Raw genomic sequence first — 23,442 nt, 5'->3', positions numbered from 1 at the left:
GGTTGTGTACTGGGCCACCTTACTACATTCTCTTATTTATAATAGTTTTTCTTTAATTTTCTTTTCTTTTTTTTAAAGATTTTATTTATTTATTTGACAGAGAGAAATCACAAGTAGATGGAGAGGCAGGCAGAGAGAGAGAGGGAAGCAGGCTCCCTGCTGAGCAGAGAGCCCGATGCGGGACTCGATTCCAGGACCCTGAGATCATGACCTGAGCTGAAGGCAGTGGCCTAACCCACTGAGCCACCCAGGCGCCCCTATAATAGTTTTTCACTTGGATTCTATTGTGTTTTCCAGGTAAATAGTTGTATCATCCTCAAATAATGATAAATTTACCTTCTCCCTTAAATTTTTATACTTATATCTTTTTCTTGTCTTTTTATTGTCTATCTTCAAAATAATGTTAAATTACTGTGGTACAAGACGATACAGTTTTTTCTATGTCTTCTTAGTGGGGACACTTCCAGTATTTTTTTTCCACTGAACATGGTATTGAATTTTTGGTTGATCGAGAAATGTCATGTTAAGGAAGTATCCCCTAACCTGATTTTATTGAGAAATTTTTGCAAAGCAAGGATGGATATTTAAAATAAAAGAATGGATATTAAATTTTGTAAAATTCCTCTTCAACATCTGTAGGGATGATCATATGATTTTTTACTGTTGGTCTATGAAAATTTGAAATACATCCATAGCTTTTCTAATATTGAACCATCTTTACATACCTAAAAATAAATCCCACTTGGTTGGTTATGTTTTGATTTTTAAATGAGTTAACTAGATTACATTTGGCTATATTTTATTTAGTATTTTTAAAAAATATTTTACTTATTTATTTGACAGAGCTCACAAGTGGACAGAGAGGCAGGCAGAGAGAGAGGGAAGCAGGCTCCCCGCTGAGCAGAGAGCCCGATGTGGAGCTCGATCCCAGAACCCTGAGATCATGACTGAGCTGAAGGTGGAAGCTTTAAACCACTGAGCCACCCAGGCGCCCCTAGTATTTTTGCAATGGTTTTCTTAAGTGTGATTCGTCTGTGATTGCATATTTTTTGTGCTTTGTTGGTATCAATCTTTCATAACCAAAATTTGCAAACTTTTTTTTTAATGCCTTGATATAGTTTACAGAGCATTGGAGTCACCCGCACCTTAAAGGTTTGGTTGAATTCTCCTCTGAATTCAGTTGACTCACTGCTTTTTATAGGGGTTGCTTTAAAAAAAAAAAAACAACAACTTTTTGGGATGCCTGGGTGGCTCAGTGGCTAAGCCTTTGCCTTCAGCTCAGGTCATGATCTCAGTGTCCTGGGTTTGAGTCCCCCATCGGGCTCTCTGCTTGGCAGGGAGCCTGCTTCCTCCTCTCTGTCTCTCTGCCTGCTTGTGATCTCTCTCTGTCAAATAAATAAATAAAATCTTTAAAAAAAGAAGAAAACACAATTTTTAAAGAAATTAACTTATTTGAGTTTAATGGGGGTTGCTTTTGAACAATATTTCCTATTTATTTTCTAGGAATAGTTTTTATAAACTTTATTTTATAGAGTTTCTCTTTTCTAGAGTGAGTTTTGGTTAGTCATATATTATTCTTAGAGAATCAAACATTTCCTCTAGGTCCCTAAATTTAATTGCATAGATATGAAAAATATTGTCTTAAATTTCCTTTTTTTAAAAGATTTTATTTATTTACTTGACAGAGAAAGATCACAGGTAGGCAGAGAGAGAGAGAGGGAAGCAGGCTCCCTGCCAAGCAGAGAGCCCGATGCGGGACTCGATCCCAGGACCCTGAGATCATGACCTGAGCCGAAGGCTGCGGCTTAACCCACTGAGCCACCCAGGCGCCCTGTCTTAAATTTCTTAATATTTGTTCTAAGTTTGTGGTTATCTACCCATTTTCTTTTCTTGTTTTGTGTTTTTGTGATTTCTCCTCCTTATTGATTACGGCAGTTAACATATCTATTTTATTCTTTGGAAAAGCCTTGTCTGGGATTTATTACATCTATTATCTTCTAGTTAATTGATTTCTGCTTTTATCTTTACTTTTCCTTTTTTTCTGATTTTCCTATGTTTATTTTTGGTTTGTTTTCTAACCTTTTGAATTGGATACTTTAATTCTTTATTTTTATGTTAATTAACACAAGTTGTTTTCTCTCAGCCCTGCCTAAACCCTGCTTACTGGAGTCTGAATACCCACTGCTTTCATTGTCTCTGTTTTATAGATAAACTTCAATTTCGGTTTGGCTATCTTCTTTGGATCGAGAGTTGTTTAAGGCAGCCTTTAACATTTTCCAGATGATAAGAGAGTTATTGCTTTTAAAATTATTTTTAACTTTATGCATGTATTTTTAGTTTTTGGAATAGATGAAGGTTGTCTCTGTAGTTTTAAATAGGTTGGTACCAATTCCGGTGTATGTGTGTGTGGGGGGGGCGGTTTCCCCACCAACAAGCCATTCTTGGGACGCCAGCTGGGTGTCCCACGATTCATCTCAACCCTGATGCCATCTACCCAGAGGCAGCAACAGACTCCACAGGGGAACGGTTCCGTCCTAGGACATTGCCCCTCATTCCTGACCGTAGACTCCAGCCGCGAACCCAGGTTGTTACCCGTGTGCTACAGGTCAGAGTTTCCCATTACCTCCTCCTCGCACTTTAGACACCGGTGTTAAAAGTCCACGTTGTTACCTGTTCTGACCAATTGGCTGTAAGTCAGAGGTTCCCCAGTTCCCGTCCTCAGGATCGATTGATTTGCTTGAGTGGCTCACAGGACTCAGACAGACATTTTACTTACTAGATTCCTGGTTTATTACACAAGGACATGTCACCAGCTAGACCTCAAGACCTGACCTTCACTGCCCACCTGCTTGTACTCATTAACCTTTGTCTCACACTTTTCTTTCAGCTCTTGTTTCTGGCTTATCCCTTAACTCAGCCAAATGAAACCGTCAGAGCGTCCCTCAGGTGATGGAGATGGCCCTAGCAAGACCTCCCGCTGGCCCAGACCACCCAGACCACTGGAGCTAAACCCTCACTCGCACCTACACAGATGGACCATAGGGTGACTCCTGGAATGACCAGCAACCACCTTTACCTCGTCGTAATACTGAACTCCCCAAGGAGGAGCCTCAGCCTCTTTTACATAACATACAAGGTATGGACAGCCTTGTTTCCTTAAGGCACTTGCGTGACCCTGTGCCCATCTCTGCACACCATGACAAGGCTTCCCTACCTCAATATTCATCCTAACCCTAAACAAAAGGTACCCTTTGGCCCTCTTAGGGAGTCACAGCTCTGGAAGCTATTCCCTGTGATCTCTTTACCGATAAAGTTGACTTTGTGCAACAACTCCATTGGGTGTGTCAGTGACTCCCCAAGGAGCGAACCCACATTTTTTTGGTTACAGATGTAGATGAGGAACAGCCAGATGGAAGAGATGCATGGGGCGAGGTACGGGGAAAGGATGCCAGGCTTCCATGCTTTCTGAGCAGCGTGCCACTCTGCCTCGTGTTCACCAACCCTGATGGTCTCCAAGCTCCCATACTCCCCCCACCCCCAACCATTCTGGGGTTTAACGGCAGCTCCATTACAATGGCACAATGGATCCCATCCTTGGCCATTGGTGATTTATTCGGCCTGCAGCCCCCCTTTCCTCTCCAGAGGCGGGCGGAGGTGCAGTGAAGTTGCCAGCCCTCTGGTCACTTGATTGGTTCCCCTGCAAACCAGCCCCCTTCCTTAGATTATATAAAGGCTTTCCAAACATTCCTTCTTTAGCAGTATAAAAGACATCATCACAGGAAATTCTGAGGATTTTAGGGGCTCTGTGCCAGGAAATGGTTGAAGATAAATTGCATGTCTTTACTATAAATCACAATATCACAGGTGGAATATATGGTCAATTTTTATGACGATTCCATGGACAGCTGAAAAGAGAAGTTGCATTCATCGTTTCGGAGTAGGGATGTAGATGCATCACTCCAACATGCCGCATGCATCCATCATTCCCTCCTTCTGGGTCCTCACTTTGTGCTGTGTATGCTTGCGTTTGTTCATTGGTACGACGGGCTGATGGTAGACCCCATGCCAAGGGACCACACGAGTTCATCTAGGAAAGGCACCAGGAAGCACCTGTGTGTTCAATACATGCCACCAGCTGGGGGACTAACTCGTCCACATGACCTGTCATAGGCTGAGATCAGAGAAGGTATATTTTCTGCCTTAGTTTTCTTGAATTTCCAGTCTTTTCTCCCCCTTTTCTTTTTTCTTTTTCTGCGTTTGAATGGTGAAACTCTTTATTTTGCACATACTACGTTCAAAACCATTAGCTCTTCATTGAGGAGTGCATCTTTTGTTTTGAGAAGGTGTTTTCCCACCGCATTTAATGCCTTTTGGATGAATTCAACTTTGCATGCTATTAAGCTTTTGTACACTTAATTAGTTTTTTATTTTTTAATTTTCTTTAAAGATTTTTTATTTATTTATTTGTGTGTGTGTGTGTGTGTGTGTGAGAGAGAGAGAGAGAGAGAGAGAGAGAGAACACAAGCAGGGAGAAGGGAGACACAGGCTCCTTCCTAATCAGGGAGCCCTATGCGGGGCTCAATCCCAGGGACCTGGTATCATGACCTGGGTTGAAGACAGACACTTAACTGATTGAGCCACCCAGGCCCCCCTATGCTATTATCCTTTTTTGTTTTTTCCCCAAGAAGGCCACTGACTTACTGATTTAAAAAAAACTTTGCAAGGACAGTGACTACTCTGCCAAAAAAGGAGCCAAATAGATAAAACAGACCAGTGGGGGTGGGGGTGAGGGAAGGGCCAGAAATCCACTTGGAAAAGCTGATAATTGTTGACATGAAACTGGCAGGGAAAGAAGAAGGGAGATGCATTCAAGAGCAGGAATTTTTAAAAAGTTGAAATGATGAGGGGAGACAACTCCCAAAAAACCTTGACGTACATCAGAAGTGAGTACGACAACAGCAATCTCTTCCTTTGTAGAGGACAGGGAGGAGTCCCCACGTGGCTGCAAACTCTGGAGACTCTATGCTGGGGCTAGGGGCTGGGGGCTCCCAGAGAAAGCCTCATAAGAAGGCGTCGTGCCACTCTCGAAGACACCAAAAGCTGTCCCGGGACTGCTTGGCATTGGCACCACATGTGTCCTGCAGCCATTCCCAGGAGAGATCTTCATCTTTCTTTAGCACCAGAAACTGGCCAAGGAACACAGGGGCCTTGTCAAAGCCCCTTTCCTCCAGCTTCTTGCCCAAGGCTTCACCAATCCCAGCCAGGTTCCCCACTGGCTTTCCCCCCATGGGCTCTGCCATGAAGTCTCAGTGCTTTTGGGAAGTTGTCATCTTGATCACCTTAATCAGCAGCTCCAGCTCCTGGAACGGCTCCTTATGCTATTAAGCTTTTGAGTCACTTACTCATCTTCCCTCAAAAGACCTTCCTTCTCACACCTCTACTCATAAAGGCATTCCCTTCCCGCATAAATGCCTTCACCACCTCCCCAGCCCAAACTACTAATCTCTCTCACCTCCCTCACAGAAAACTTCCCTTCATCACCTCCCCTCACAAAACATTTCCCTTCCTAACCTCCTTCACAAAGGATTTGTGAATGGATTTCACCCCCCACCACCACCACCCAATGGACTTCCCTCCACCATCCATCCTCAGGAAGACATTTTCTTCCCTCATTTTCCCTCACAAAGGTCTTCACTCCCTTACTTCACTTCTAGAAGTACTAACTTCCTTCACTTCCTCTCACAAAGTCCTTCCTTCTCTCACTTTCTCTCACAACCCTCACTAAAGCATTCCCTCTGTTGCTTCCTCAAAGACCTGACTTCCTTCACCTCCCCTCTAAAAGTACAATAATCTTCAAATCTTATGTCAAAGGCCTTCTCTCCTTCATGTAGGAAGAATTAACTTCCTTTAACTCTCTTCATGGGGCTTGTTCCTTTCCTCACTAATGCTTTCACTGCTGGACTTGCTCTCATAATTGGTTTACCTCTATCACCTGCCATCACAAAGGCCTTCCCTCCCTTCTCTACCTTCTGAATTTCTCCCTCTCTCTAGGTGCTAATCTTCCTCATCTCTCCTCAAAAAGACCTTCCTTTGGTTTTCTTGTCTCACAAAGTTCTAATCTCCCTTGCTTCCAGTCACAAAGTCCTTCCCTCCCTCACCTTCTTTTAACAAAGTTCTCTAACTCACCTCCCCATATAGTCTTTCCTTTTCACATCTTCCTTGAAAAGGTCTACTGTCCCTCACCTCCTCTCTGATAGGCCTCCCTCTTGAATGCACAAAAACTCCTTCTCTCCCTCTTTCCCGACATAAAGGCCTTCCTTTCTCTCACTAAGGCCTTCTTTGCCTCACCTCCCATCATGAAGTCATTCCTTCTCTCACCTCTCCTGACAAAGTACAAACCTCTCACAAGTTCTCTCACAAAGACATTCCCTCCCTTACCCTCTTCAAAATGGCTTCCACTCCCTCACCTCCCTCCACAAAATAGTAATTTCTCATCTCCCACAGAAAATGTCTTTCTTTCCTTACATCCATCACTAATGCATTTTCTGCCTCACCTTCCTTACAAGGTCTTTACTCCTTTCCCTATGCTCACAAGGTATTAACCTCCCTCATGTCCCTTCACAAAAGCTTTCCCTCCCTCACCTCTTTTCTTTCTCTCGGTAAGGTCTTCCTTCATTCACTTCCCCTCAGAAAGCCCTTCTTTCCCTCAACTCCCCTTAGAAAGGACTAGCATTCCTCACCTCTGGAGACAAAGTACTAACCTTCTTCACCTCATCTCACAAAGCCTTTTCCATTTTTTTTTAAAAGATTTTATTTATTTATTTGACAGACAGAGATCACAAGTAGGCAGAGAGGCAGGCAGAGAGAGAGAAGGGGGAAGCAGGCTCCCTGCTGAGCAGAGAGCCCTATGCGGGGCTCGATCCCAGGACCCTGAGATCATGACCTGAGCCGAAGGCAGAGGCTTTAACCCACTGAGCCACCCAGGCGCCCCAGCCCTTTCCACTCTTAACTTCATTCATGAAGGCCTCCTTGTCCTCATCTCTCCTTAAAACGGCATTCCTTTCCCTCATAAATGCTACTCAACTCATCTCCCACTTGCTTTCACAAAGGCCTTCTCTTCCCTCAGCAGTGCGTCCCTTCCTCACTTTCTCTCACAGTTGACTTCACTCCATCACATTCCCTCATGAAGTTTTTCCCTTCACTCATCTCCTCTCTCAAAGGTCCCCTTCTTCAAGGCCTTTCACAAAGTGCTAACCTTCCTCTTCTCCACTCAAAAAGGCCTTCCTTCTTTCATGCCCCCTCAGAAAGTTCTCACCTTCCCCTACAAAGTACTTCCCTCCCTCATCTCACTTAAAAAATACCTTCTATTTCTCACCTTCCTTCAAAACTACCTCCCTTCCCTCACTTCCCACACAAAACCATTTTACCCTTTATCATTTTCAAATATTATGTGTAAATTGTTTCAGAAATAATTTTATCTAAATTAAAATGAGCATTTGATTAGGTATGCAGAGACTTGATGCATTGATGCTATATACAAAGAACCTGTGTTTTATTTAGGTTATCGCTCATCTCCTTAAAGATCCTGTTTGATTTTCATTATATTGAATGCTTTGTCACAACTGAAAAGTGGATTCTTTCTACTTTTTCCTACACAGGGAAATATATTCATAAATTAAAAAAGACAATTAAAAAATCTGATTTAAACCAATTTCCAGAAGGGAAGTGTACAGCTTAGGGTTTATTAGGAGCAAAGAGATAGTCTCCCACAGGGAAAAAAAAAGTCTTCACAGGGATTAGCGGCTACATCCATGAGACAAAAATAGGTTGGTATAGGAAAGAACAAGTCCGAATCTGAACTTAAAAATATTAGAGTTGAAATAAAAAGAACAAATAGTCATCAGAGAGGAAAGACAAGGGAGGACATTAACAAAAGTCAGAGAACTGAATAAGGACATGAATCTTGAGAGAAACAGCTGACCCAGTTCCAACAGGGTGAGGAAGGATTTTCAAAGTGAGATGGAGACATTTCCGTCATTTCTATAGACTCTAAAATAATGTGTAAAACGTAGAAATTCAGATTCCTCCTCTATAGAAGTGTTTATATCTGTAACTTTGTCTCAAGCTATAGTGTAGATTAAATGTATTAATATGTGGGAATCCCTTAGGAAGTTTACAAGCACAGAAGAAAAACAATGGCATTTGTCAAATGAAAGAACCACACGGCATGTTATTACCCCTTCTTATCAAATGGGAAACATCTGTAAGCGCACTTAGCCCTGGCTGCAAGTTGGATGTGGGAGCTTACCATGTCTGCCTTTGGAAGGATTTGGGGCATGAGGGAGACCCAAGTTGGGGCCCGCTAGGTTGTTTTCCCTGGGCTGCATTGAGCAAAATATTGGCCCCATATACTCACCGGAGAGTCAGAACCTCAACCATGCTTGCCCGTAAATCATCACACTTATTAACTGATAACTTTCTTGTGTTTTCTAGAAGCAGGAACTTCTAGCAGGTGTCCTTGTTTGCCGGGCCTGCAAAAGGAAGTTTTTGGCTGGGCTGTATCTAGGCCACCTCAGCCTGTCCTCGGTGCTCACCTCAGAATCACTCTCTCTGACTGATAACATCTTTGAGGCTTACTTCCTGGAAAGGTGTCGGAGGCAGGCCCCTGGCCAGGGCGGCCTCCGCCATTAAAAGATGGCGCCTGGCTAGTTGCCAGGTGAGGATTGCCTCGTGAGACTCAGCGGAACGCCCAAAGAGGAAGGAAACAGCATTGGTTGCTAGCGAAGTTGTTCGTTTAGGTGCACGGCCTGATTCGCTCGCTCCTGTACCCTGCTCGCTGATTGGTCATGTAAGCGTATATAAGTGTGTAGACTTGCGGAAATAAAGAGAGAGAAGAGAGAGAAGATGCATCCGAACCAGGGTTCTTGTCGTCCTTGCGGGGCGAGGGCGATAGAAAGGCAGTTTTAAACCTTTCAAAGACACAAGACCAAAGTGAGTCATGATGCACGAGGCAATTTGGTTATGAGCATTCCCAAGTGTGTCCAAGGCAAAAGCATTTGAGAGATTGGTAATTAATAACCTTCCTATCATTTGCTGACTTCTGACTATATGCCAGTCACTGCATGTAATTTAATTCTCCTAAAAGTTTCGTGATGTTGGTATTATAGGCTTTTCACAAATGTGGAGACAGGCTCACATAAATTGTTCGAACCCAGACCAATGTTTCTTTTTATTCTGTAAGTCTGTTTTAAACTTTCTCCTTAATGATAAAGTGTCCGTTTATTAACGAGGCCCTATGCAACCTCATCTTCGGTGACCCCTAAAGTCTCAGTCATTTGTTTCCATTCTGGCCTCTCTCACTGAGCTCTAGTCACACTGGCCTTTTTGCTGTTCAGCCTGCGGCCTCGTTCTTTCCTCATGATATTGCTACTTGCTGTTTCTTCTACCTAAATACTCTTCTTTGAAATCTCCACACTACCCACTCCACCTTGGTGTTCAGGTCTCAACTCAGATGTCAACTCCTTGGGGGCTTCTTCACAGCCCACAGTTTTAACAGCTGTCCCCCTGCTCCGCCCTTTCCCCCCACTTTCAACTACCTGTCAGCCCACAAAAAAATAAGCTCCTGATGGCAGGAGCTTTTGACTTCTTGCTCTTCACTGTAAGCCTGGGGCCCACAGCAATATCTGACACTAACTCGGCACCAAAGACACATTTCCTGAAATGCTGGTCTCTTTGGTAAGTTGCCGTATAAATTCCACTAATTACGTTTCTGTGAAGTATATGAGTTTGTTGTAGTCTCCCCGCAGGTGTGAGAGAGACTCCCCACACATCCCGAATTTGGTTTGGATGCTGCGTCTGCTGCTGCTGTATGAGCACCAATAGGGAATAAATGGTTCGTTACTCACATAATGAGGCTTTCTGGGGCGGCCTGGGCTGGCTCCCAAACAGGACCAACACTGGTTTGAGAGAGCTGGGGAAGAAGACTGGCTTGGGGTTTCATGGTAGTTAGGGGCTCGGGCTGGAGTAAGGGGTCCTGTACATGGGCTAGGGCTTGTGTGGCTCAAATTTCAGAGCTCCTAATCAGCAGAAGGGGAAGGCGTGGAGCTTGGGAGCTGCCAGCAGTCACACATTAGAAAACAGCATCAGACTTTCTATCACGTACTCCACCCTCTCCCTCGCATCACATGGCTCCCCATCTAAACCTTGATGTCACCCCTCTCTTTTTTTCCCATCCTGCCCTACTCCCCCATTCCCCCACAAAGAAACACCAAGGTTTTTTTCTTCCTTGCCTGTGGGTTAAAGTATCAAGGAGGGAAATCCATCTTCAGTGCTCAGCCATGACCCAGTCTTCGTAGCCAATCACTGTGTAACTGCCGATCTACCAGTGGCCCCAGCCCTCCTGAACTTTACATACCTCTCGCCTCACAGCCTGTCTCTTCCCTTTCTTCCAACCTCCATACCATCAGAGAACTCAAAAGACACATACACAAATCATTTTCAAAATGTGTTGCTTTTATTGTCACCATTAGTGTACATTTTGGTATAAGGTTTATTCTTTATGGATTGGCCGTTTTTCAGAATTTCCTCTGGAGATGCAGAGAAGAGTTTTAGGTCTTGGGCTCTACTTGGGTGAGACATTACTCGCAGAGGCAGAGTTGTCCAGTTTCTTTTTTCCTTGGACTGCCTTATTTGGATTCGCCTTTTTATATGCCCTGCGGTAACAGACTAATCCTTTCTGCTTTCTTGTTTTCTTTGGATTACTTGTACTCTGTTGAAGGGCTAATTTTACCCTGTTGACGATCTGCTTCAACTGGTGGGAAAAGAGAGGACATTAGTTTGGGAGCAGTGGATGGGGGGTTGGAGTTGGTACATGGGAAGTGTGGATTTATAAAAGGGGTGTGGGCTGAGGAGGGAGTTTGTCCCAGACAGGACAGGTGGGAGTCTTGGGGTGTAGAGTAGGACCATAGGTTGTGTGATCTGACCTTTTCAATGTCTTCGATGTTGGGTTGACAGGGTTTCTTCTCATTCATCCTCTGTCTGTTGCTTGTAGTTGGCTGGTTAATGCTTGTCATTGGTGGTTCTGAATCTGTGCTGGGCTCCTGTGGTTTCCCACTCACCTCTACCACGTCTAAGGCAACATTGTCTTGACCAACAGTTCTCCTGATCTCCCTATATATACTCTCTCTAGTACAATGAAGAGGCATACCCTTCAGCTTCCTCTAGTCACCAAGAAACTCCTCCTAGACAGTGGTAGTCCTGGGATGACTCAGACTGACATCACAATGCACCAGCCCATCCCATTTGTGTGCAGGGAGAGGGGGGTCAAATGAGAGGAAGGGCCAAATTATCTTGTTAGGGTAGGGGGGACTTACCTCAACTCTCCCTAAAGAGCCTTCCCAAAGTGATCTTTCGACTTTCCTCATCTCTCTTGATTCATTTGTGGTGGATCACATGGCAGAGAGGGTATGTGACCCAAGCTCTTCCCCATGACCACACTACTGAGTGGTTTGTTCCGTTCTCCCCCACCCTCCATCACTACCTGTTTTTTTTTTTTTTTTTCTAAAGCTGAAACATTTCACATTTATTACTGAACCAACCTACTGGTGCAGAGAGGTAGTAACAGAAAAATCATTTCCCTGAGAAAACATGTCTATTGGCCAAGAAGGAAGGATGTTTACAGAGTGATAGAGTGATAGGATAGAACACAGGATATTCACGCAGCTTAATTAAATATGTGTGCCAATTAGGTGTGTCTTCTCATGATGTGTGATGCCTTGTAGACTGAGCCTGGTTCTTCTCCAGTGCTCCTCTTGGAGTTGGACCTGATTTTATTACCAGTTTTCATCTGAATCCCCTGGGGGAATGGGACAGTTCTGCTTTTGTTTCTTGGCCAGGAATCCTTTGATTCTGAAAGTCTTGTGAGAAGACGTGGCCAGAAATGTCCACACACAGGAGGACGGTGGCAAAAAAGAGAAAGGCCTACCTTATTTTTGTCTTACCTAAATTCCTCCTTACCTTGTTACATCTTACCTAAAATTCCTCTAAGCGAATGAGGTTCTGCGTAAGTCTCATCCCACTTCCCACCAACAATGTTCTTCAGACCATTCACTATTTGGGAACTATCAGGCAACTTTCCCAGTGTGTGTGTGTGTGTGTGTGTGTGTGTGTGTTTCTGTGTGTGTGTTTATCTATATGTATGTGGTTACTGGATATACTTTGGGGAGGCCTATATTTGTCAGTTTCTTCTTCCAGGGAGCCTCAAATTAGTAACATCAGTGTTGTAGGCCTCTCCCATGGCCGTGGTTGAATTAATCCCTTGGCTATGCCACAGGGGGACCCTACAAATGAAGATTAGGATCTTTTTTGGTCATAGAGGCAGGAGCAGCAGCATCTTGTAAGTGTCTTAGTGTATTAATCAGGGTTCTCCAGAGAGACATAAACAATATATGAGGAATTAGCTCATGTGATTATGGAGGCTAAAAAGCCTCACAATATGCTGTTTGCATCCTGGAGGCCCAGGAAAGCCAGTGGTATGATTCAGTTCAAGTCTGAAGGCCTGAGAACCAGGAGAGCTGCTGCTATAAATCCAGGTCCAGAGGCAGGAGAATGTGTGATGAGAGGTCTCGGCTCTAGCAGTAAGACGGGAAAAGGCGTGTAAGCTCCTCTTCCCTCTGCCTTTCATTCTATTCAGGTGCTCCGTAGATTGGATAAGGCCACCCACACTGGGGAGAGCAGTCTACTGAGTCCACCAATTCAAATGCTGATCTCATCTGAGAACACCCTCCCAGGCACACCCAGAAATAACATTTAATCTGGACACCCCATTGCCAGTCAAGGTGACCCAAAATTAACCATCACAAGATGGGTCACACATCACTCATCACGAGGGTCATCACAAGTTGGTGTTAAATTGCCACCCGTACACATATCCTTAAACCATACTTAATCTCAAATAACGACAATAACAAGATCATAATTCCCATTAACATGGTACAACTATCCTGGAGAAAGTAAAAAATGCACTAACCCCTTCCCCAGAAGAGGAGTTAAAGTTCTTGAGTGATGATGTTTACTCTTCTTCTCGATACCTCATAACTTAGGTACTATGATTTAACAGTAACTAAATGTGGGGCGCCTGGCTGGCTCAGTCTATCAAGCGTCTTTGTGTCAGGTCATGATCCTGGAGTCCTGGGATGGAGCCTTGCTCAGCACAGAACCTATTTCTCCCTCTCTCTCTGCTCTTTCCCCTGCTCACTCTCTTTCTCTCTCTCAAATAAATAAATAAATAAATAATCTTAAAAAAACAAAACAAAATAAAAGTTACACAACTTAAATACTATGATATAAAATCAATATATCTTATGGTACATGATAAGGGAATAAGAGAGGAAATAAAACACACACACACACACAGACACACACACACAGGCATTCCTCAAAAGGAAATACTCATGACAATGACAGTCCTTGTTTCTGTAACCGGTAACGTGCTTATCGCGGGTATTTACGTGAACTTCCTTTCACTACCCATTTTATATTCCCTCTGCTTTCAGCAACCACCTCAGTTGGTTTTTTACTGGGTGGGGTGATCCCAACCTTCGTTCCTGAAGGCTCTGGGTCATTAATAGTCCTGCCTGGAGTGGGTTGTTGTAGTTTTCCATTATCTTTAATCACAGGGCGGAACGCTAAGAGACTTCCTAGTAAGAAACACCTTTATATCTCCTGCACCCCAGTCTTCCTTACCTCCATGGTGGAGTAGTCGTCCAATTTCCCCCTGGTAATCAGGATCAACCATCCCAGGCAGCACAGGAACCCCCCTTCCTTGCCCGTCGGTTCACAGGCACGAGGAGCCCCGCGTGGCCAGGTGGCGTCTTAACTTCCAGGTCGGCGGAACCGGTGTCGGGCTTCCTGTTGGGAAGGACCTTTCCTCCCTTCGGAACCAAGGCCTCTAGGACCCCAGAGCACAAGGCCACAGAAGCAAGAAACACTAGTGTCGCCGGTGGGTCAAGAGGGGGACTAAGGAGTTGGTGCGGCTTCCGACCAGTGACTCCCGCAGCCACGAACCCCAGGGGAGCAGGAGGCCACCAAGCGGATGCGCGTCCGCGGGGGCTCGCGGGGCTTTCTGGGGAGCGTCGCCCCGGCCCTGCGAGCGGTGGCCCCCCCGGCCAGCCCCGCCACCGAGGCTTGGGCTCTGCCAAGGCGGCCCCTTCAGGATGGCGAGGGGGGGCCGACGCCGGGAAGACCGGGCAAGGCTGCGGCCGCGCGCCGGGGGCCGGGGCCGCGCTTCTGGCCGTCGAGAGACTTCCTCGCCCGTGGGCCGGGCTCCGCGCTGTCCCCGCCGCAGCGCGGCTCGGGCGCTCCCGTGGGGCCGCGGACCCGGCGTCGGGGGAGGGGGGCAGGGCGCGTGCAGGGAAGGTGAACCCCTCTCCTGAGGAAGCCTGCATTCCAGCAAGGACAAAACGCTGCCCTTTTCACAACTGAAGTTGTCTAATGCCATCAGCTTTGGTGGGTGGAAGTCCATGTGGCTGAGTGCCGGCGTCACCTCCGTCCCTGTGTCCATGGCCACATTGTTCATGAGGCCACTGCGCTGACTCAGGAAAGAGTCTGACAGGAGCCGGCAGAGCGGGTCCTCCTATCGATTGATCACGAAAATCCTCCTCGGCGGAGTTGCTCCTTGCTGAGCATTCACATGGAAAAAGACGCCTTCATGCTTTTGCCCTTCTGGAAAGTTCTTTCCAAGGCCCTTTTGTCATCAAATTTCCAATCATGCTCCTTCCTAATCCCTCAGCATCTTGCCAAACCCTTGGCTGGCATACCCAGCCCCTGGCTGGTATGTGATTGCATGTCTGGCCATTTCTCCTTCCAAGAACAGTGAGCAACAAGACGTGCTGCTCGCGCTGCTGCAATCTCTGATCACTGGGAGGGCCCCCCTGACCGCAGTCTCAGAGGACATCCCAGAGCAGAGCTGTAGCCTGCTTCTGAGTGCTGCCTGGGTGTGGCGCTGAACCCTCCGTCAGCCAGGCTCGAGTCTGCCCTTCCCCTGCCAACTGGTCATATGGAGCTCCTCGTGAGGCCACAGGTGCCGGGAGAGAGGAGCAGGGCAGCAGCGCTGGGGACCATGGGCATTTGGGCCCATTTTTCACTTAAAATTTTTTTTGAAGTTTATCTATTTAATTTATTGACATGATCTCTATACCCTGCATGGGGCTGGAACTCACAAACCCAAGATCTACAATCTCACACTCTTCCAGCGGAGCCCCCCGGGGTGCCCCAGGCCACATTTTCACTTGCCATTTCCTCGTGCCTTCGAGGTATGCTCAAGCCTGGTTCCACGTGTAACATGTCCACATGGTGATGTCCGTGCCCAGCTTTACGGCTCAGTGGTCAGAGGACATGCAAGTGAGGATGCGCTGCTCTAACCTCGCAGTAACTCAATGGCCTGGTGTCGGAGCTCCTGGGCCTCTAGTGAGGCCCAGGAGCAGGCCAAGAGCTGTTTTCTCCAGAGAAGAGGAGATGGGTCAGGGCCTTGCTCCGAGATCCTAAAGGCCTGTGCTGTGATTCACCTCTAGTGCTGCCACAGGCTCCCAACAGCATCCTTAGCTGTCACTGGCTATCACTGGCACCTTGAGCACCACCAGACCTGTTGAGCCTGCAGCAGAACCTTCTTTTGTTCCGGGCCCCTCTCAAAACTAGCAGCTTTTCGGGCCCCTTAGTAAATGGGCTGCAATATGTCGGAGGAATGAGTGATATGTTGCCTCCCACACCCAAAGAGGCATGGTGGACATTGTGACTCTTTTTGTGGTAAAAGAGGAGCCAGAAGCAACAACGTCTTCTTCACTTCAGAAGGGCTATCTTGATGTGCCCCACACTACTGGACCCATAGGAAATTCACCAAGAAGGCCCCTGAATCATTGTTGGATTTATTTCCCAACCTCCGACATATGGTGTAGACACACACATTACCAATCAGTCTAGAGCTGTTGCTACTTCCTGGTCACTATGTCCCATCAGCATGTCATCGACGTGATGGGCCAGTGTGAAACCTTGTGGAAAGGGAAGATACTCAGGATCCCTGCAAGCGAAATTATGAGCCTGGGCTGGAGAGCCCAGAACAGTCTAGTGAAGTGAAAACAGATTCTGGCGGTTCTGACAACAGGGATGGAGAAAAAGACATTTGCCAGATTGATAGCTGCAGAGCGGGGCACCCAGGTGGCTCAGTCACTTAAGCATTTGCCTTCATCCCAGATCATGATCTCGGGGTCCTGGGATCGAGTCCCATGTCGGGGTCCCTGCTCGGTGGGGGGTCTGCTTCACCCTCTGCTTCTGACCCCCTCCCCTCTTGTGCTCTCATTCTGTCTCTCTCAAATAAATAAATAAATAAATATTTTTTTTAAAAATCGCTGCATACGAGGTATCAAGGGAGGTGCTATCTGCTCGATCAATGAAATTACAGGTGGCACGCCAACTGCAGGGGAGCTACCATCTGGCTGAGTTTATGGTAACACACCATCGTGCTCTAAGACTCATCTCTCGACTGCTCAAGCTGAACGGGAATGCTGAATGGGGATGTGGTGCGAATCGCCACCCCTGCATCTCTCAAGTCCTTGATGGTGGCGCTAAAGTCTGCACTCCCTCCATGAATGTGGTCTTGCTTTTGATTTACTGTTTTCCTAGGTAGAAGCAGTTCTAGAGGCTTCCAGTTGACCCTCACTCCACAGGTCACAGAAACTGTAGCTGCAAAGATGGTCTCTTTCGGTTACGCATTCTGGAGCTGGGGATGTGAGCACATGATACATTTAGGAACCCACTGGGCAACTGTGAATCAGACCTTAGCGAGAACTCCATGGATCTCCCTGCCTCCAGAGCCTTCTGCTCTGACTGCTGGGCCAGAGTGGACATTTTGGGTCTCCTGGAATTAGCAGCAGTTCAGAGCCAGTGTCTGTAGTCCCCCAAAAGATTGATTATATCTGTGTACTATTACCTTCGTCAAAGGCCATCGGTCCCTTCGGGGAAGGCTAGGAGGAAGAAAGACCAAGAGTTATAAATTCTCAGCAGTGTGTAAAGCTCGCTCGTGAAGGGGACCCGGGCTTCCCTTCTTCCACCCAGTGGATCTGGGTCTGTGAACTGGCTCACGCCTTGAAAATGATTGAGGGGCCATGAATTTCTTTCTTTAACGATTCAGGTTAGACTAAAGACTTGTGTTCACTTGATTTAGATATTTCTGCTTGTACAGATCCATCAGGAGTTTAGCAGGCTTCCCGTTTCACTTCTAGTCGCATCATGCTCAGTTAGCCAACGCCACAGTGACTGCGTGAGTCCCGCTATTCTGATCGCTGCATTACCTCTGCTGTCCATTATAGAAACCTTAGTCACACCCTGCCTTTGGTGATTAAACGCCACCCACTGGCCTCTGCCACGCTGGAACCCAAATACTACCATTGCATCCAGGGTTCCTAATTCCGCGGCTGCGGTTCCCACTATAAGGTCTGACCTGCCAAGAAGAGCAATCACAGAACCCTTCAAGGAAGCTGGTGCTCCCTTCGCAAATTGATTCTTCACAGCATTGGTGAAAGGTGTGTCTTCTGGACCTTCCCGGGGTGGGTGAGCAGGTCTTAGTCTTAAATGACAAATCCACTTGAACATTCTAACCTTGTAAGCCTTCTGATCCTTTCCTCTATATTAAAGCAAGGCAGGTTCAGCATTTCTACTTTGTTCATGGAGATCCACGTTTAGGTCCAAATAATCAAACATCAGAGACCTTTCTAATTCTAATAGAGACCTGTTGCATACTGGAGATGCAGTGTTAAATGCAGGATCTCTGCTTCGTGAGCCCATGTGGATAAATGTGGCCTGATCCAACTTTACATCCCGCCCACCATTATCCCACACCCTCGGTATCCATTCCCACACGTGGTCCCCGAATTTCTGTCCGGATAAATTGGTATGTTCCATTGTTTTGGAGTGAAACATACCTCCTCACAGGTCACACTTTGTACCTTGCCTGTGGGGGCCTGCTGGGATTTGAGTCTACTTACAGGTCTAGAAGCAAAGCGGGGTGGTGGGGTAGGTCCTGAACAGAGTCAGTTCCATCTTGCCTAGCAGCTGCCTCAGGGGACGCCATTATGGTTTCCTTGGGCGATGTGTAGTTAATCCCCTCACAGGGAGGTGGAGAGGCCAACGCCACTGTGAGTTTAGAGGCTGCTGTCACTGGGGGTGGGGAGGCCACTTCCACTGGTAAAGACTCAACACAGTTTAGGGGTTCAGTGGCCTTGGCTTCAGTAGTGTATTCCCACATGTCCTCTCCATCTTAATTTGTACGGTCCCCTTCTTTCCCAGTCTACTGCCTCAGTTTAACTGTGGGCACCCTTCAAGTCTGGAGGTTCAGCTTGCATTGTAATTCAGGTAGTTGCACATGAGGTTCTGCATTTGAATTTCCAGCAATTTTGGCTCTGTGACTGTAGAACACGAGTGTTTCTTTCAGGGCACCCTCAGGGGCTCTTAAGCCAGTTCTGCGGTGTTGGAGCCGGGAATTCAAATCCCGAGCCCATCCTCTCCTTTCACCACATTGTCCAGCCACATTAGGAGCTACCCACCAACATCGCTGTATTTGTGAGTTTTCCAAAAGAATGTTCAAAAATATATACAGAGTCACCTGGCTCCTTGTTCCTTCTATGTGGTTGGTTAGGAGTATCCAAGGCAGATATTTTGCTTATCTCTATCAGTTTATGCCATGGGCTATCAGTGTTCTCTTTACTACTAGAAACAGACATGAGCATCTTTAAATCTAATCAGATTGGAAAGTCAATTCCAGAAACCTGAGAGCCAATTCAGAGAACTCATCTCTAAAATCCTGTTCCTTTGGAACTCCTCCTGGTACCAAATCTGTATTAGTCAGGGTTCTCCAGAGAAGTAGGGCCAAGAAAACCAACAGCCAATTCATTCATTCATAGATAGATAGATAGATTGTGGAAGCTGAGGGGCCCCATAGATAGGTAGATAGATAGATGTAGATTGATTGATTATGGAAGCTGAGGGATGCCATGACCTGCTGCCTGCAAGTTGGAGACCCATGAAAGCTGGTGGTGTAATTCAGCCTGAGTCCGAAGGTCTGAGAACCAAGGGAGGGGGAAGTTGTGTAAATCTCAGTCCAAGGGGGGCATGAGAAGATGAGATGAGATGGGATGTCACAGCTCAACAGTGACAGAGAGGAAAGAGGGGAAGGGCAAATTCCTCCTTCATCTACGTTTCGTTTAATGCAGGCTCTCAGGGATTGGATAATGTCTACCCAAAACTGGGGGTCTACTTTACTGAATCCACAGATTCAAATGCTGACCCTATATGGAAACACCCTCACAGACACTCCCAGAAACATTGTGTACTTGGGGTGCCTGTGACCAGGCAAGCTGATACATAGAATTAGCTAACACACCTTATGAGCCATCTGCTCTTAGGAACGTGACCTCAGCATGCATATGGTGATTGCTCTTCTACACAAGTCATTGCCCAGTGGGATTGTATATTGCAGCATATCAATCTTTTTCTGTATAGAATGGGGACCAAAAATATAAGTGACCAAGAAGAAAATAAAATTGGCTACATCGGGGCACCTGGGTGGCTCAGTGGGTTAAAGCCTCTGCCTTCAGGTCAGGTCATGGTCTCAGGGTCCTGGGATCGAGCCCCGCGTTGGGCTCTCTGCTCAGCAGGGACCCTGCTTCCCCCTCTCTCTCTGCCTGCCTGTCTGCCTACTTCTGATCTCTGTCTGTCAAATAAATAGATAAAATTAAAAAAAATAATAATTGACTACATCAAAATTAAAAACTTTTGTTCTGCAAATAATACTAATCAAGAAATTGAGAACACAACTCACAAAATGGATGAAAATATTTTAAAATCATGTTTGATTAGAGACTTGTGTCCAGAACCTATAAATAGCTCTTGCAACTTAGAAATGTTGTTATTCTTAGAATCTTAAAAGTCTGAGACTGACAAGAGACTTTTTGATATGATCCACTTTCTCCCCGCTTGCCACTGTCCCCTCGCCATTTACTGATGGGGTAACTGAGATACACAGAGGGACTACAGGGCCATTGACAGTCTCTTTCCCTCAGTGAACACCTCTCCAAGTCCAAACCATGGTGTCGAGTGTTCCCGGAAGGGTAAATCAGCCATGTCTTGACCCCATTCCCCCTGCCACATTTGCTCCTTTTTTCTGTGCCCCTTCGTCTGGACTACTCCCCCTTCCTCCAACCGCGCGTTTCCCTTCCAGCCTCTCAGTCAAGGATAGGAGGGGCCTGTTTGCACAGGCGCAGTAGGGAACCTGAGTTGCCTCGTGTGCTAGGGGCGGGGCTTCGTGAGGGAGCCTGCTTTCCCGCGCAGGCAGGGTCGGCTTGGCGGGAACCAATCACATGCGAGAAGTCATACCCAAGGTCTGTCTGCGCATGCGTCCTGGGTGTTCCCAGCGGCCTTGCGCGTGGAGGGGCGGAGCTTCAGGAGGGAGTCTCAGTGGCAGGGTTGGGCTTGAAGAAGGCAGTCGGCGCAGCCATGCAGGCCCCAGACGATGGTGCGGGGGGCGCCAACGGTGGTGCCGGAGCGCCCGCGGGCCCCAGAGGCCCCGGAGAAGCCGAAGGCTGTGACGGGACCGCAGCCGAGGGCACAGTGGCTGGGGGAGCTTCCGAGCTCGAGGGGGCATCGCCTGCCCCTAGGCACGGTGAAGACGCTTCAGCCTTGGCCTCGGGCGAAGCCTCAGGAAGCCAGCTGTTGGAGTTGTATCCTTTCGAAGGAGCACCCGGGACCGGGCGGGGGACTTGCGGAGTGGGGGCAGGAGGGGAGTGGGGCGGCAGTGGAGGAGGAGCTGAAGAGAAAGCTGGGGTGGTCTGAGGGGGGTTGTGAGGCAGACTTCCTGAAGCCCCCCAGGTGGTCTTGGGGGCCTGAGGGGCGGTCTGGGGGAAGGCCGACCTCTGGTGGGTGGGGCGGCCTCAGCCCTAAAGTCTGCAAAGATGCTGCCTTAACCGGATCTCCACCAGCGCCCTCAGGGTGCCTTTCCTGTGCTACATGGATGCGGAGATGGCCCGCCAGTACCTGATCTCAGGCGAGGAATCCTTCCAGGGCGCTGCTCAGATGGAGCTCGCAGTGATTGGCAGTGACTTGCTGATGTAAGTTCTAGAAGGGGCTCGAGGGAGCAGGTGGGAACCTGGGCCAGTCTCGGCATGAGGGTCGGTCTTTGGGACGCAAACACCGAAGGCTTGGGCTAAAGAGGCACATGGGGCACAGGGTCTATTGCATCTTCAGGTGTGGCTCTAAGGGAGCTGAGAAGGAGTAACCTTGGGGAGGTGTTTTGCACTGAGTGGGGCTGGGAGTTCGTTGACCAAATCTAAAGTTATTTCCTTTTCCCCTCACTTTTAGCAAACTCACTGCCAAGGACTCTGCTCTCCTGCAGATTTCCACTGCCACCCTGCTCAACCAGCTTTCCACCATAATTCAGACCATGCAGCACTTTGTGCCCCCGTTTTTTGCCAAGCCTCGGCCTGGAAAAGGGGGCTGAGTTCACAAGAGAGCCCCATTTTAGGCAGTGTGTCCTTCCTCAGGCGCATAAGTTTGCAGTAGTTGCCACTTTGTTTGGGGGCATAATTGTTGGCCGTACTGGCCCTGGGGTACTCGCTGCTCACTTGTTTTCATTGGCCTTAAATATTGGTTGCCACAGATAATAAAACTGAGCCACTGTTAGGTGTCTGAGTTTCTTTTCAGCGTCCAGATTTGTCCTTAGGTTGGAGGGGAGGTTCTGGGATTCAGATATTCAACTTGTACAAGGCAGTTGAAAACATTGAAAAAAATGAAAGAAAATGAAAATTGCTTGGTTCCTATCATTCAGCATTAACTAATGTCAGCATTTTGGAATACTTTTGTAATTTTAGGGTTGTAGGAATAATACAATAAATTTATAGCATCATATAAATGAGTAAGGCTTTTCAAATTTAGCATCATTTTTTTTCCCCCTGAGATATTTTTCATCTGAAATTTGGGCTTTACCTCTAAAACTTCAAAAACATCTTATCAAATGGATACATACACAATGTGTTATGATATATTGGTTCAATACTTGTATTTTTCTCAAATTTTTTCCTATTATACATAATGTCTCAGGAATTCTTGTATGTAAGGCTCTGTATGAATGGTTATTTTCTTTTTTTTGGTAAAGATTTTATTTATTTATTTGACACAGAGAGAGTGATCACAAGTAGGCACAAAGGCAGGCGGAGAGGGAAGCAGGTTCCCCGCTGAGCAGAGAGCCCGATGTGGGACTCAATCCCAGGACCCTGAGATCATGACCTGAGCCGAAGGCAGCGGCTTAACCCACTGAGCCACCCAGGTGCGCCTGAATGGTTGTTTTCTTAAGATAGATTCCAAGAGGTAGATCTCCAATACAAAATAGCTCTTCAGAAAATGCGCCCACCCCACCAGAATGCTAGTTCCCCTACATCCCTGTCATAGCCCCCCAAACCTCAGTTTGCATGAGCAAAGAATTCGGAAACACTAGAACTAGAATTTTGTGCTTTACTGGCTCTGTTTCTGATCACAGAAGAAAAGTGCTGGTACAGTTTGTTGGTTGGGGTGGGAGAGGGGCAGATGGAGGCAGCGTAGTCTTGGGGAAACACTTTTTTTCACGTGAATTGCTCATTTGCGAGCCTCGGTTCTGCAAACTGACAGTTGCCAGTGTCCTTACTGGAGGCCACAGGCAGGCAGGACTCCCGTTGGGGCGGGGCGGGCGCCGCTCTCTTCCGCGCGTTCTGACCGTCGTCCCACGTGGCTGAGAAGCTGTGAGCGGGGCTGACCTTGGTGTCCAGCGCTGTCTCAGTCTGCTTGGCCCCCCACTCCTCCTCCGAGGTCTGCGGTACACGCAGTGCTTCTCCCAGACCAGGATGAGCGCGGCCGAGCCAAGGAGGACCGCGGTGATGCCCGCAACCAATTTGCACTTGTTCTTGCTCCCGCCCGTTTCTGCATAGCTCTTGTTGATCTGAATGTGGCACAGTTCAAGTTTGCCATCAGTGGACAGGCTGCCCTGGGGAGGCGTCTTCTCTCCTTATGGCCAGCAGAAGTTCTTGCGCTGGGCCGCAGCGAACCGTGGAGGGTCATGCCGGCTGGCAGGACTCAGGAGAGCAGGGCCTTCACTCTTCAGGACACTTCCGTGGGCTCGTGCGACCACCGAGTGGGAGGCTGCTAGCCTGGCGATGGCGCTCCCCGCTGGGCTGGCCACATTCAGCCCCCGCAGCCTGCTGCGGCTGCCAGGACCAGTGAGGGAAAATACAGTGAAAACCAGACTCTTCTGTGTGTGCAGACACTCCACTGTGCTCTCGACCCCGATTACTGTCTGTAATTCTCACTGCAAGCTGGCGATGTCAGCACCACCCTGATTACACCTTTTGTAGGTGAAGAATTGGGGCTCAG

General features: G+C 47.4%; 1 protein-coding gene and 1 pseudogene across 1 annotated transcript; one reads left to right on the top strand and one right to left on the bottom strand.

Moving 5' to 3' along the window:
* Positions 1 to 5,060: 5,060 nt before the first annotated feature.
* Positions 5,061 to 5,330, bottom strand: LOC123388500 (annotated as a pseudogene).
* Positions 5,331 to 20,500: 15,170 nt separating this feature from the next.
* On the top strand, positions 20,501 to 21,723 carry LOC101689140 (cancer/testis antigen 1-like). The gene is made up of 3 exons (XM_004779310.3): positions 20,501 to 20,765; positions 21,024 to 21,152; positions 21,403 to 21,723. Exons 1-3 carry the CDS (start codon positions 20,542 to 20,544, stop codon positions 21,539 to 21,541), a joined length of 492 nt encoding a protein of 163 aa, XP_004779367.1. The 5' UTR covers positions 20,501 to 20,541; the 3' UTR covers positions 21,542 to 21,723.
* Positions 21,724 to 23,442: the final 1,719 nt, after the last annotated feature.

Source organism: Mustela putorius, unplaced genomic scaffold, assembly GCF_011764305.1.
Source record: "Mustela putorius furo isolate JIRA1106 unplaced genomic scaffold, ASM1176430v1.1 tig00003899_pilon_pilon_pilon, whole genome shotgun sequence".
Taxonomy (NCBI): Eukaryota; Metazoa; Chordata; class Mammalia; order Carnivora; family Mustelidae; genus Mustela; species Mustela putorius.
Note: the sequence above shows the minus strand (reverse complement) of the source record. Positions and strands in the feature narration are given on the sequence as shown.

Bases quoted from the DNA above. Each gene is read 5' to 3' on its own strand.
- LOC101689140 (XM_004779310.3), top strand. From the start codon at position 20,542: ATGCAGGCCCCAGACGATGGTGCGGGGGGCGCCAACGGTGGTGCCGGA. The intron at 20,766-21,023 runs GTATCCTTTCGA...GATCTCCACCAG, and splicing joins GGAAGCCAGCTGTTGGAGTT to CGCCCTCAGGGTGCCTTTCC. The intron at 21,153-21,402 runs GTAAGTTCTAGA...CCTCACTTTTAG, and splicing joins ATTGGCAGTGACTTGCTGAT to CAAACTCACTGCCAAGGACT.